Raw genomic sequence first — 13,443 nt, forward strand, 5'->3', positions numbered from 1 at the left:
GTATAAAACTAGAATTAATGACTTGCCCAGGGCTATGCAGCCAGTAAGTTATGGACTAGAAACGTCCAAATTCTGTCATCCCCCCTTAAGACATCTGTTTGGCCATGGTTGTGGGATCACACTCAGTAGCCCACGAGTGCTGGAGGTGAAAAAGCTCCTAGTCCGGATGGACTGCGTTTTCACGTCTTCCGTCTTAACAGCCGTTTTAAAGGGCCCGTTCTCTCCCTTTCTCTCTCCGAGGTCTATGGCTGGGGCTACAACGGCAATGGTCAGCTAGGCTTGGGAAACAATGGCAATCAGCTGACCCCCGTGAGAGTGGCCGCTTTGCACAGCGTGTGTGTGAACCAGGTATGTGTGGCAGACGCGGAGCTGCAGGCCCCCCTCCGTCTTCCTGGCTCTGACTTGGCGGAATATTGGAGATTTACTCTTTATTAAGTCTTTTCGGGCAGTACCCTGTACCTTCACCACCACACAGAGTGTTATATCCTCCTTAAATTTCTGTGATGAGAAGCAAGACCATGGTGCTGGCACATTGGTCTTGATACGTATATAAAAAAAAAGAGCTAATGGAAAAATCCAGTTGTCTCACCTTTTTTTTTTTTTTTTTCCTTTTGTCTTTTTAGGGCCGCACCAATGGCATATGGAGGTTCCCGGGCTAGGGGCTGAATCCGAGCTATAGTCGCCGGCCTACACCACAACCACAGCAACTCCAGATCCGAGCCGCATCTGTGACCTATACCACAGCTCACGGCAGTGCAGGATCCTTAACCCACCGAGCAAGGCCAGGGATCGAACCCGCAACCTCATGGTTCCTAGTCGGATTCGTTAACCACTGTGCCACGACGGGAACTCCTCTAATGCTTTTTTTAATGTTCCAGAGAATGTCAGTCCACACCTGACGCTGAATTGGCATTCTGCGGAAGCGGGCCATAAGCCTTGAGTAGATGTTTCCCCGCCCTCCCGTTCTCCTGTGGATGGTAACCGTGTACATTTACTTGCAGATTGTCTGCGGCTATGCACACACGCTAGCACTAACCGATGAGGGCTTGCTCTATGCCTGGGGAGCTAACACGTACGGGCAGCTGGGAACTGGCAATAAAAATAACCTGCTAAGCCCAGCACACATCATGGTGGAGAAAGAAAGGTAACTTGGCAGTACCACGTGTTGGGATTGTGTGAGCCCTGGGACTTGGGACTGTGCTGGAGCTGGGGGGGTTGGCTTCGTGACTGTCTGTGTATGAACATTCTTATTTTCGGACCACAGAGTCTTGTACCAGTGAGGGTGAAGTTGACGGGATTCTCACTCATCTTTCTCAAATAACCTCCTGTGACTGACAGGCATTAATGGGTCTTCATGTAATTCCTGCAGACTTCTTTCTTGTTGCCTGTTTCGCAGCGAAATAAAATAGGGTCTGTCACCATGTGGAGATTCACAGCGTAGTGCAGACTTTGTGCCTTTGAGCCAACAAAAACAGCTTCTAAATAAATAAAACCTGTCCTTGAAAGGACATTATCTGTTTAAATATTGATTTGATTTAATGTGTGTTACCGGAATAGAGGCTTAATGTTTGTTCAGCCAAACCGTGAGTTCTTAGCCACTAAGTTGTAGAATGTTGACTTCTGGTTCCGGGACCTGCTGAAGAAGCACACTGAGAAACCGGGCAAGATTGGCTCGTGTCCATTTGGGTTGGGACATTCAGAGTCCGTGACCCCTAGCCCGGGGCTTGTTAGTCTAAGGAGGGTTCTGAGCACTGGTAGGAGTGAGAGAGAAAGTGGTATTTGTAGGAAAATGGTATATTGAAGACATTATGATTATGATGATTTTTTTTTTTTTTTTTTGCTGTTGTTGAAGCCCCCAAAACTGTCAAGACAGTTTTTTTTGGTGTCTACTTTCCTCATTTGTTTTGGTTGCGAGTTCTCTTTTCCAAGTTTTCCTCAAAAGTGTGTATTATTCATTCCAACTCAGAGTGAGAGTGGGATGAGAAGCCAGGCAGCCAGAAAGGGAGAAACGTTCTCTTCCTCCAGTCTTTGGGTTTTGTCAGTATTGCCTTTGGGACTTGGCAGCTCATGTCTCTGGATCTTGGGCTTTTTGAGGTGTCCTGAGCGTGAACTTTGCCTATATGCTTGGGCTTCCACGAAGCAGAAGTGATGTGCATTTTTCTTAAAACTTTTCAGGGTAGTAGAGATTGCAGCCTGCCACTCTGCCCACACGTCAGCTGCCAAGACGCAGGGAGGCCACGTGTACATGTGGGGCCAGTGCCGGGGCCAGTCGGTGACCCTGCCCCACCTCACCCACTTCTCCTCCACCGACGATGTGTTCGCCTGCTTTGCCACCCCCGCCGTCACGTGGCGCCTCCTGTCTGTGGGTAAGAAAGCTCAGGGATGCGTCCTACTCTAGGCTGACCAGTGATGCTGCCTCCTTGCTGGCTGTGGGCTCTTAGGTTCAGAGTGTGTTATCCTCCGTTAGCTTTAATACCACTCCCCAAATTATATTTGCATCATACAGTTTACTAAAATATCATGAAACGTTATATGGATTTCTTGTTTTCTTCCTTTAAGGGCTTTCATTTTAATTGAGGTGAAATTCACATACATAAAATGAACCATTTTAAAGTGTACAATTCAGAGGCCTTTCGTACACTCACATCAAGTTTTATTTTTTTTTTTTTATTTTTGTCTTTTTGCAATTTCTTGGGCCGCTCCCGCGGCATATAGAGGTTCCCAGGCTAGGGGTCGAATCGGAGCTGTAGCCACCGGCCTACGCCAGAGCCACAGCAACGCGGGATCCGAGCCGCGTCTGCGACCTACACCACAGTCACGGCAACGCCGGATCGTTAACCCACTGAGCAAGGCCAGGAATCAAACCCGCAACCTCATTGGTTCCTTGTCAGTTTCGTTAACCACTGCGCCACGACGGGAATTCTCACATCAAGTTTTAAAACATTTCCATCACCCGAACAGAAAACCCTGAACCTAGTAAGCAGTCTCTCCTCATTCTCCCTTTCCTCCAGCCAGTTTGGTTTTTGTTTCTCTGGATTTACCTATTCTGGGTATTTCATGTGTCATCATACAGTGTGCAGCCTTTTGTGTCTGGCCTCTTTTACTCAATGCTTCTGAGACCTCTCCAGGCTGTAGAATGTATCAGTACTTCTTCCCTTTTTGTGGCTAAATAGCGTTCCATTGTATGTATAGGTCACATTTTGTTGATCCATTTGTTTGTTGATGTACATTTGGATGGTTTTCACCTTTTGACTGTCGTGAATAGTGCTGTTGTGAACATTCATGTATAAATAATTGTTTGACGTGGGGAACCTGTTTTTATTTTTTTTTGACCATGTGCAGGGGCTGTACAGATTTCTGGGCCAGGGATCAAACCCGTGCCATGGCAGCAACCAGAGCCACTGCAGAGACAATGCCAGATCTTTAACCTTCTTTGCCACAAGGAACTCCAGGAACCTGTTGTTAAATGCTTTCGTTATACTAAATTTATTACACAATAAAATAGGAACCAAAAATGAGTTTTTTTTTTAAATTGAAGTATAATTAATTTACAATGCTGTGTTAGTTTCATGTGTACAGCAAAGTGATTCAGATATATATATATGTATCTCCATTCTTTTTCAGCTTCTTTTCCCTTATAGGTTATTATAGAATACTGGCTAGAGTTCCCTGTTCTATTCAGTAGGTCCTTGCTGGTTATCTGTTGTACATATAGTAGTGTGTATGTGTTAATCCTGAACTCCTAATTAGGTGTAGAGACTTGTGGTTTTGTTAAGTTTATGGAGTTATTAATTCTGCTTTCTTTCCCTCTTTTTCTTTCAACCAATCTCAAATACTTTTATTTACTCTACTCTTTTTTAGGGCCGCACCCGCAGCATATGGAGGTTCCCAAGCTAGATCTCAAATCGGAACTGTAGCCAGAGCCACAGCAACACAGGATCTGAGCTGCGTCTGGGACCTACACCACAGCTCATGGCAACTCCAGATCCTTAACCCACTGAGGGAGGCTAGGGATGGAACCTGCATCCTTATGGATGCTGGTCAGATTCATTTCCACTGAGCCACAATGGGAAACTCCTACTTTTATTTTAGAAGGGATCAAACCAGAGGTATTATAAAAAGTAGTGGAATTCAGGGTTATCTTTGGTTATATCATCTGTCCTGTTTCTTTTCTTTTCTTTTTTTTTTTTTTTTTTTTGTCTTTTTAGGCCGCACTCACAGCACATGGAGGTTCCCAGGCTAGGGGTCTAATTGGAGCTGCAGCTGCCAGCCTATGCCAGAGCTACCATAATGCCAGATCCAAGCTGTATCTTTGACCTACACCATAGCTCATGGCAACGCTGGATCCTTAACCCACTGAGTGAGACCAGGGATCAAACCCAAAACCTCATGGTTCCTAGTCAGATTTGTTTCCGCTGCGCCACGACGGGAACTCCCATCTGTCCTGTTTCTGAATACTGTCTTCTTCAAGGGTCCATTGTTGATTGAAAATGTTAAGATGTCATCAAGCTGAGTAGCCTTTAACAGATGATTTTGATTTCTTTTTCTTTTATTTGTTGTTTATTTCTACCTGTTGCCAATGTGTTTCTTCTAAATTGTTCTTTTGTTTGTAATGTGGAGGGAATAAGTGAGTCATGCTACCCCATGCTTGAAAATTAATTGTTGACAGCATAGAGTTTGGGTTGCTCTGCAGTTGGTACTGAAGGCTAGTCATGTAATAAATGTCATGCTCAGGGCGTCAGGCAGCTGGCACTGTCCCATCAACAGGGACATGTCTTTATGGTCTTGGGGGCAAGAGTACATTTAGGAAAAGCTAAGCTGCTGTTCAGCTGAAGATGAAAGAAATGGGACATTTCCAGGTTCTTAAACTATAATACAGTATATTTTGCAGTGAATCTTGTGATGAGAGAAAATTTAGTTCATGGCATGGGACTATTTGGCCATAAGAACTTAAGACTAGATTCCTCAAACAAACTATTTGGCCATAAGCACTTAACAGTAGATTCCTCAAACAAATATTTGAACATGAATATTCATAATAGCATTATTCACAACAATCAGAAGGTGGATGGAAACCATCCGCATGTCCATCAGCAGATAAATGGTAAATGAAATGCGGTCTGTACATACAGTGGAGTACTACTCAGCCCTGTACACATCTTCAGATTCCCATACACTGCTTAACCTAGACCTGTTTTATAAAAGGCGGTCTCCAAGTTCCTAAGTCTTAAAATAATCCTGAAAAGACTTTTTTTTTCAGAACAGATATCCTAATATTTTCTGTTAGAACGTTTGGATGAAGTGTGGTTACTGAATAGATCTCCTATAGAAAGGTGACTTCTTTCCCTTCCACTCACTAAAAGTCACAAGTGTTTGTTCCTCTCGGTTTATGATCTCAGCTGTGTGTGGGGAGGAAAGTTAGAGGGTGAATTCACATCTCTGAAGAACATTTCTTCTTTGAAGGGTGGAACTTTGCTTGTTGCCAGAAACCAAGATGGGCCAACTCTTAGGACTAGATGCAGAAGTTGAGGCGCTGACACGAAGCTGGTTTGCTGGTTGGGGAGGGTGGGTAGCAATCTAGACTCTTGGCCTCTTTGCCCATGATTGGTACTTCCTTTCTTTCATTAACCGAGGATCCAGGTCCCAGGATCAAGGAAAGTCTGTTTTGTGTTTGGTTTGGTTTGTTTTGTTTTGCTTTGCTTTGCTTTTTAGGGCTGCACCCAAGGCATATGGAGGTTCCCAGGCTAGGGCTTGAATCAGAGCTGTAGCTGCCAACCACAGCCACAACAACATGGGATCCGAGCTGCATCTGCGACCTACACACACCACAGCTCACAGCAATGCTGGATCCTCAATGCACTGAGCGAGGCCAGGGATCGAACCCAATTCCTTCATGGATACCAGTCGGGTTTGTTACTACTGAGCCATGACAGGAACCAGAAAGCCTGGTTTCGGAGAGATTGTCCACCTTTCCTCTACAGCCAGGAGAGTTCTTCGTTGTAGAGGTCGAGGGGGGCTGCAGGTTAAGGCTACAGGGCTTAGGCGAATGGTATTTCCTTGGGAGATTCTGATAATAAAGCTCACGGGGAGCTTGCTTGTTACGTTTTAGCCTAGCTTTTAGCAGTTGTCCCTCCTAGAGTTGCCACAGTAACAGCAGCTGAGAGTCACCTTCTCATCTCAGGGGACATGGAAACCTCTCTTACCTCCATAGACCTTCGTTCAGTGCCACTGAGAGTGTCTGGAATTTTTCAACTTCCCAGTGAGCCTTCTTGTACCTGGTTTCCTTTGTTTACCCATGTAACCCACAAAGCGTTGCATGAATTTGTACAAGTGCCTTTACTTTTCTTCATGATAACATCGTTCTGCTTACATACAAGAATTATCTATACTTACACCTTCTCCCGGGCAATGTGATCACATTTCGTATAATTGGTCCTTTTTTATATACATTCCTACTAAGTAAATTTGCTCTGCTTTTAGATAACGCGTAAGGATTATTGTTTGTCCTGCATTAATTTTTAGGGTTAAGAGGGATGTTAGGTTCCAGATACTGAGGACCAAGGGTTCCTCTGCAGTGGAGGACAGCTCTTAGTGTAACCACTTAAGTGTGAGTCTGTTTCTTAGGACTCCTTGAATTGAATATACCAACTCCTTAAAACTACCCCAAAGCAGAGCAGCAGGGTTCTTAGTGTTTCTGCCAGGGAAATTTGATAAATTCTTAGCCTTAGAGAAGGACCACTCTACTTTAGAGTAGTTATATAATCTTGATGATCTATAACTTTTTCTTAAAACGCACATTTTTAATATCTAACTAAGCATGTAAGACTGGTATTTGGCTTTCCCAAATATGTGGGGTTTATTGTTGTTGTTGTTGTTTTGGTTTTTTTTTTTTTTTTTTTTTTTTTTTTAGTTTATACACTTAAGTTACTTAGGTAATAGCAGCTGCAGAGGGTCACTTTCTCATCTCAGGGGATGTGGAAATTTGTCTTCTGTGTCCATAGGACCTTTCGTTCATTGCCAGTGAGGGTCTCTGGAATTTGTTTCAGCATTAGCCTGTGAAATTGATTTTGATTTAATACGTGGAACAGATTTGGCAAGTAAGGCTTGAACTCTTCTTTAAAAATCTAATGGCATTAGCTATCATGCTAATCGTTCTCTTTCTGAAGTATTCAAAGCTTGAGTATGCTTTCTGAGCCTCCTCTATTACTATGCTTATTTCCTTCAGAGCATGAAGACTTTTTAACAGTTGCAGAGTCACTGAAGAAGGAATTTGACAGTCCAGAAACGGCTGATCTGAAGTTTCGAATAGATGGGAAATATATCCATGTCCATAAAGCTGTTTTGAAAATCAGGTATTTTCACATGAGCTTAGAGACACCAGTAACCTGACTTTCTTCTGCAATCTCCTTTTCTTTGTTATTCCTCAAAATAGAGCCTCGTAAGAAATAACCTTTGCAGTAGAGAGAAATGGCACGACTTAATTTTGCAGATACTATCAGTCCACTCATTATTGAAGGGTTTTGCGTGTGTGTGTGTGTGTGTGTGTGCGTGCACGTGCATGCATGCATGCACTTGTGCTTTCTAGAAAAAACATAATGCACTACTTTTTCTTTATTGTTTTTTAAACAAAGTAGCTTGTGAATACTTATTTCCATCAAAAAATTTGTTTGTATGGTTTAAAAAAAATACAAGATTGTCAGTGAAAAGTGTATTCTTTTACTCTTAAAGATTAATTTTTTTTCCCTAAGCAGAAAACTCTTAGGTATACTGGACTTCTGGCCCTGAGAGAAATGTTCTTTAAATATAGTGAAAGCTAGGAGTCTTTGATTAAATGTAAGGAAATTTTGTATTTATTAATAACTGTTTGGACTTTTGCTCACCGAGGCTGCCATTAGAAAGAAGCACATAAAATCAGATCATTGAGAGTTTAATTGGCTACTTACAAGTCTTTTTTGAAAATTTAAAGTTTATTTACAAAATAATGTGTTTTAAGGGAACTAAAAAGCAATGTCATTCATTACTTAAAGGAGTTCTTTATCTGCATCAAAGTATTAGTTGAAAAGGTTAAATGGGAAATGTTTCTGTCTGTGAACCTGTGGTTCCTCATATAGGTGGATTTGTGCCTGTAAATACAGCACAAAAAGACCTGTTTCGACTTTCTTGAAATAGGTGACTGTGTTTTATAATAAAATTGGTAACAGGCTTGAGAGGAGAGGGAAGGGAGCAGGTCGAAGCAAAGGAACAAAATAGCGGTGGTGGCTGTTTTGAAAATGAGTCAGCAAAGAAGGATAATTGTCCTGTAAGGTAATGGAACAAAAAAATCCTCTTAAAACATATGCAGGTAACACTGAAAACAGGAGCATGTGCTGATTACATCAAATAAAAAAACAGACAAAAATGAATCATTTGAATGGTGTTAATATAGCGTCAAATTTAAACACTCATTTCTGAATTTAATTTCATTGTTTAAAAGGCACTTCTACACAGCATCTTAGAAAAAAAGTGAGCAGAAAAACTCCGTGGGGACTGTCACATGGAAGCAGTGGTGCTGTTTTAAGTGCTGGGACCTTCCAGGCTCTGTATAATCGTTACTGTTTAATAGGTTGTGCCATTCAAAGTGGAAGTGTATGCAAACGGTGCATATAAAAGCCCTTGCCCTCGGAATGTCTTTAGCTAAAGAGTCAGGATCCTGGTGTACGTGCACAGATGTAATAGTTGAGCACACCTGAGTACTTGTCTGATGTCATCACTTAATTGGGTAACTTGCTGTTCTGTTGTAGGTGTGAGCACTTTCGATCCATGTTCCAGTCTTACTGGAACGAGGACATGAAGGAGGTGATTGAAATAGACCAGTTTTCTTACCCGGTGTACCGTGCCTTTCTCCAGTACCTTTACACGGATGCAGTGGACCTGCCACCTGAAGATGCTATAGGTACCAGCCACATTAGGACTGGCCACTCCACAGCGTCAAAAATATATCTCCTCAGGAGTTTCCACTGTGGTACAGTGGGTTAAGAGTCCAACTGCAGTGGCTTGAGTCACTGCAGGGGCATGGGATCGATCCCAGCCCAGTGGGTTAAAAGCATATGATGGGGAGTTCCTGTCGTGGCGCAGTGGTTAACAAATCCGACTAGGAACCATGAGGTTGCGGGTTCGGTCCCTGCCCTTGCTCAGTGGGTTGACGATCTGGCGTTGCCGTGAGCTGTGGTGTAGGTTGCAGACGCGGCTCGGATCCCGCGTTGCTGTGGCTCTGGCGTAGGCCGGTGGCTACAGCTCCGATTCGACCCCTAGCCTGGGAACCTCCATATGTCGCGGGAGCGGCCCAAGAAATAGCAAACAATAACAACGACAAAAGACAAAAGACAAAAAAAAAAAGAAAGAAAAAAAAAAAAAGCATATGATGTTATTGCAGCTAGTGGCTTGGATTCAGCCCCTGGCCTGGGAATTTCCATATGCTGCAGGTGTGGCCATAAAGTAAAAAAATATCTATATCTATATATTATATCTATCTATATATATATAGATATAATATTCTTATAGTATTGACATGTAAAAAGTTTCAGGTTTATTGATTTTTACATGGTTTTTAAGAAAGATTAAATGCCTTTAAACATAGTATTGTGTGGTTATCATGGTTAATAATTTTAGACACAGTTTATGACTGGTCATATTTTTCTTTTTTTTAAATTTTATAGTTGGTTTACAATTGTTTTTCTTTTTAATACTGAAGTATAAGTTGCTAATAGCTTTATCATTTCATTTTGGAAACGAAATGAAGGAAATTCAGTTTTTTCTCCTTCCTTTGTACTATTGAAGAAATTGTAGGAAGTGAATATAAGAGAGGTATGTTTGGGAGGTAGGGAAGGGAGGAACTCAAAAAGAGCATTTACTTAATAAAATTCAGAGAATTATTCCCTAGGAAGCTTCTGTTGATTTATTTAGCTGATCCTCTTCACCAGAATGCAATGTGTATGTTTATAAATGATTGGAAATCACTGTAGACTGGAAGTTCTTCCACTCTTTACTTTTAGGTCTTTTGGATTTGGCGACTTCCTACTGTGAAAACAGACTGAAGAAACTTTGTCAGCACATAATCAAGCGAGGAATCACCGTGGAGAATGCCTTTTCACTGTTCTCTGCTGCGGTCAGATATGATGCAGAGGTAACACAAACAGGGAGAAACCCAACCTGCCCTTAGCTCCCCACCGAGCCCTTTGCCCGTCTTTTCTCAGGTGAGACAAGGAGCGTGAAGAGTAACTTCACCTTCTACTAAGGGACTTGATGAAGTGACTAACACCCCCCCCCCCAAAAAAAAAATGAAATCTGGCCTTGCTTTATTCTCTGTTCACAGTTTCAAAAATGGCTATTTCTCTACTTACATTTTTATCTAAGAGAAGACACTAATTGAAGTCCCAGACGCTGTCATGCAGGTTGGAGTACAAAGTGCCACACCCAGTGGGACTAACAGCACATTTTAGTTTCAGGTATTTCCCCAGGTCAGCTTAATATATTTTAATATATTTTTCTCAAGACTCACTTTGGTGTCTGCTCAGCTGAACCCTGTCATCCGTCAAGGCTGCCCTGTGACTTACACCTGTGTATGCTCTGAAATTCTGTCATCATCTGATTTTCACTCACAGTTATTCAAGGGTGAGGTACTTGATCTGGACTCCCTTTTGGTTGTTTGCTTTCTTACTGGATTGAATTCCGAATCTGGGATTCATGGATCTCTAGCGAGTCTCTGAATGAGTGGGCTTTTGGGAGTCTGAAATTTTGTGTTTATGTGCATTTTCTTGAAGTTAAGAACCATATCATCAGATTGTAAGCTCCCTATGAGCAGAAACTTTCTCTTATTCATCTGTGTGCCCTGCCCTGTGGTGCCCGGTACCTGGGAGGCAGTGGGTGACAGGTTGTTGAACTGAATGAAAATCTGTACCATGTAAAGGATGCATTAAGGATAATTAGTGAACTGGAGGCTGGTAGGGTTGGTTTTACATATTCTTGGAGAATGAAATAGAGCAGTAGCTTTGGGATTGAATATGTCTAGCAAAGGTTTGCACCTCAGATGGCAGAATTAGTTTATTGTTATAGGGATTTTGTCATCAGATGATGAGGCAGATTACCTGGTATCAGGGAGTTCACCAAACACTTGCAAAGATCTGCAGCTGTGGCCTTGGCAATGTGCTGAGGACAGACTTCATCTTTGTTACACTTGGGGATCCAAATGGACCATTATGTCTTGGATTTTCAAAATGTATCCTATTTTTATTTCAGGTTGTATTATGATTATAAATATTTGATAAGATCAAGTATAGCTGACTTTCTCTGTGGCCTTCAACAGATGGACTAATGATCAGAGTAAATAATTTCTAATAGAAAATGGAATTACAGTTTTTTGTTTATTTGGTCGCACCTGCAGCATGTAGAAGTTCCAGGGCCAGAGATGGAATCTGAGCCAGCTGCAGCAATGACAGATGCTTAGCCCACTGCGCCATGCTGGAGATCAAACCCGTGCCTCCATGGCAACCCAAACCGCTGCAGTCAGATCCTCAACGCGCTGCGCCACAGCAGGAACTCCAGAAGTATAGTTTTTTTCTCTAGCCTTTCCTTGACACCATGAATATCTTTATTAGAAATGTTATTTCTTTAGGTTTAATTTTCATCCAGTGATGCAGTTTTAAACTGGTCCATGGCTTTTCTCTCCCCTTGGCGATTGACTTCAAATCGTGTGTGTCTCTGCACACTCCTCCTCAGTGCTGATTTCCATATTCTTGGCATTTGGATCTTGCTGACTAAGACCAGTCAGAACCACCTGGGCAGAGGCAATACCTCTCAGCTAAAATCTACCCCAGTAAGTTTTTAGAAGCCACCTTATACGACTTCTCCGAAGGCCGATCGATCATTTCCTTCACTAGTTTTCACTTTTCTGATAGCAACTATAAATACATCAAAAGCTGTCCCTTTTCTGAGACCACAAATGCATGTGATTCCCCACAGTCTGTCACAGTGTGGGCATACAGTTGGCACTCAAGAGTATATGTTGAGTTAAATGAACAAATGAATGTATTTGGAACAACTCACCATGAAGTTGTACTTTTTAAAAAGTAAAAAAACCTCACAACCCCACAGATATTACACATTCAGTGTAGAAAAATTTGAAAATGGAAGGCAAAAAGGCTTCTTTCTAGATCATACTATTTTTGGTTCTGTTGTGAGTTACGTAATTGACAAATGTACCTTTACATTTTATTTCCTTAATACTATAGAATGCAGAAAGTAAATAAATGAAGTCTCTAGAATATAAAAATAAAATCCACTTATCATATCTATTTAGTTGATGAGATGGTGATTCTAAGGCAAATTGGAAATTAACTGCAAAATCCATTATTTTGACAAGTTCAGCTTGGGGATCCTGGGCGACTTTTCCTTCACTCTGTGGGTTGATGGAGACGGCCTGTCTCTCGTGTTTCTTCTGCTCTTTTCTGCTCAAATTGCTGTGATTCCTCCGTGCCTCCTTTGGACAAGAGAACTTTGAAGCAAATGTACACACATAAAAAGAACAAAAACGTACTGACTCAGTAGTTAATGAAGATTTTATTTATTTTATTATTTATTTATTTATTTAGTCTATTTTGGGCTGCTCCCATGGCATATGGAGGTTCCCAGATTAGGGGTTGAATTGGAGCTGTAGCCACTGGCCTATGCCACAGCCACGGCCACAGCAACGCCAGGTCTGAGCCACGTCTGCGACCTACACCACAGCTCACAGCAACGCTGGATCCTCAACCCACTGATCGAGGCCAGGGATCAAACCTGAGTCCTCATGGGTACTAATCAGATTCGCTTCCGCTGTGCCACGACGGAAACTCCTGAAGATTTTTAAAAGTAAGCTATTTGTTGTGGCGCCCTTACATTAGAAATGCATTGTCAACTTTCTGTAGGTTTTCATAAAGTAAAGAAGGACTTGAAGAAGGAACACTTAAATACTCCCCTAGCACAAACCTAAAAGTATCGACGTTAAGGGAGAAAATGCAAATCAAACATTTTCTCATGACAGTTTTGATCTCATTATAAATCAAAACATTTTGAAATGCTTCTGTTTTTATTTATACTGTTTCTTTTCAGGAAATTTTTGTTTTCTATGTATATTTGAACATTAGAAGAAACAGTTGGGAAGTATTATTAGTATAGCCAGAGTACTTATCAGAAAGTCCTGGAGTTCCCGTCGTGGCGCAGTGGTTTACGAATCCGACTAGGAACCATGAGGTTGCGGGTTCGGTCCCTGCCCTTGCTCAGTGGGTTGACGATCCGGCGTTGCCGTGAGCTGTGGTGTAGGTTGCAGACGCGGCTCGGATCCCGTGTTGCTGTGGCTCTGGCGTAGGCCGGTGGCTACAGCTCTGATTCAACCCCTAGCCTGGGAACCTCCATATGCCGCGGGAGCGG

General features: G+C 42.2%; 1 protein-coding gene across 50 annotated transcripts in view; it reads left to right on the forward strand.

The window, feature by feature from the left end:
- The window catches only part of RCBTB1 (RCC1 and BTB domain containing protein 1), an 83,140-nt gene that overhangs the window by 53,439 nt on the left and 16,258 nt on the right, over positions 1 to 13,443 (forward strand). For 25 of the 50 annotated variants that reach the window (XM_084981660.1, XM_084981674.1, XM_084981661.1 and 22 more), the window contains 6 exons: positions 241 to 348; positions 1,002 to 1,144; positions 2,176 to 2,366; positions 7,226 to 7,352; positions 8,781 to 8,932; positions 10,032 to 10,162. In XM_084981660.1, coding sequence (XP_084837786.1) covers positions 241 to 348; positions 1,002 to 1,144; positions 2,176 to 2,366; positions 7,226 to 7,352; positions 8,781 to 8,932; positions 10,032 to 10,162 — 852 coding nt within the window. Of the gene's footprint in view, positions 1 to 240; positions 349 to 1,001; positions 1,145 to 2,175; positions 2,367 to 7,225; positions 7,353 to 8,780; positions 8,933 to 10,031; positions 10,233 to 10,351; positions 10,485 to 13,443 lie in introns of all 50 variants that reach the window. The other 25 variants (XR_014819374.1, XR_014819391.1, XR_014819385.1 and 22 more) reach the window with 2 other exon arrangements.

Source organism: Sus scrofa, chromosome 11 (genome assembly GCF_054392235.1).
Source record: "Sus scrofa isolate SSC_HxYL_T2T_F1_AM1 chromosome 11, Sscrofa_HxYL_maternal_Yorkshire_Landrace_v2.0, whole genome shotgun sequence".
NCBI lineage: Eukaryota > Metazoa > Chordata > Mammalia > Artiodactyla > Suidae > Sus > Sus scrofa.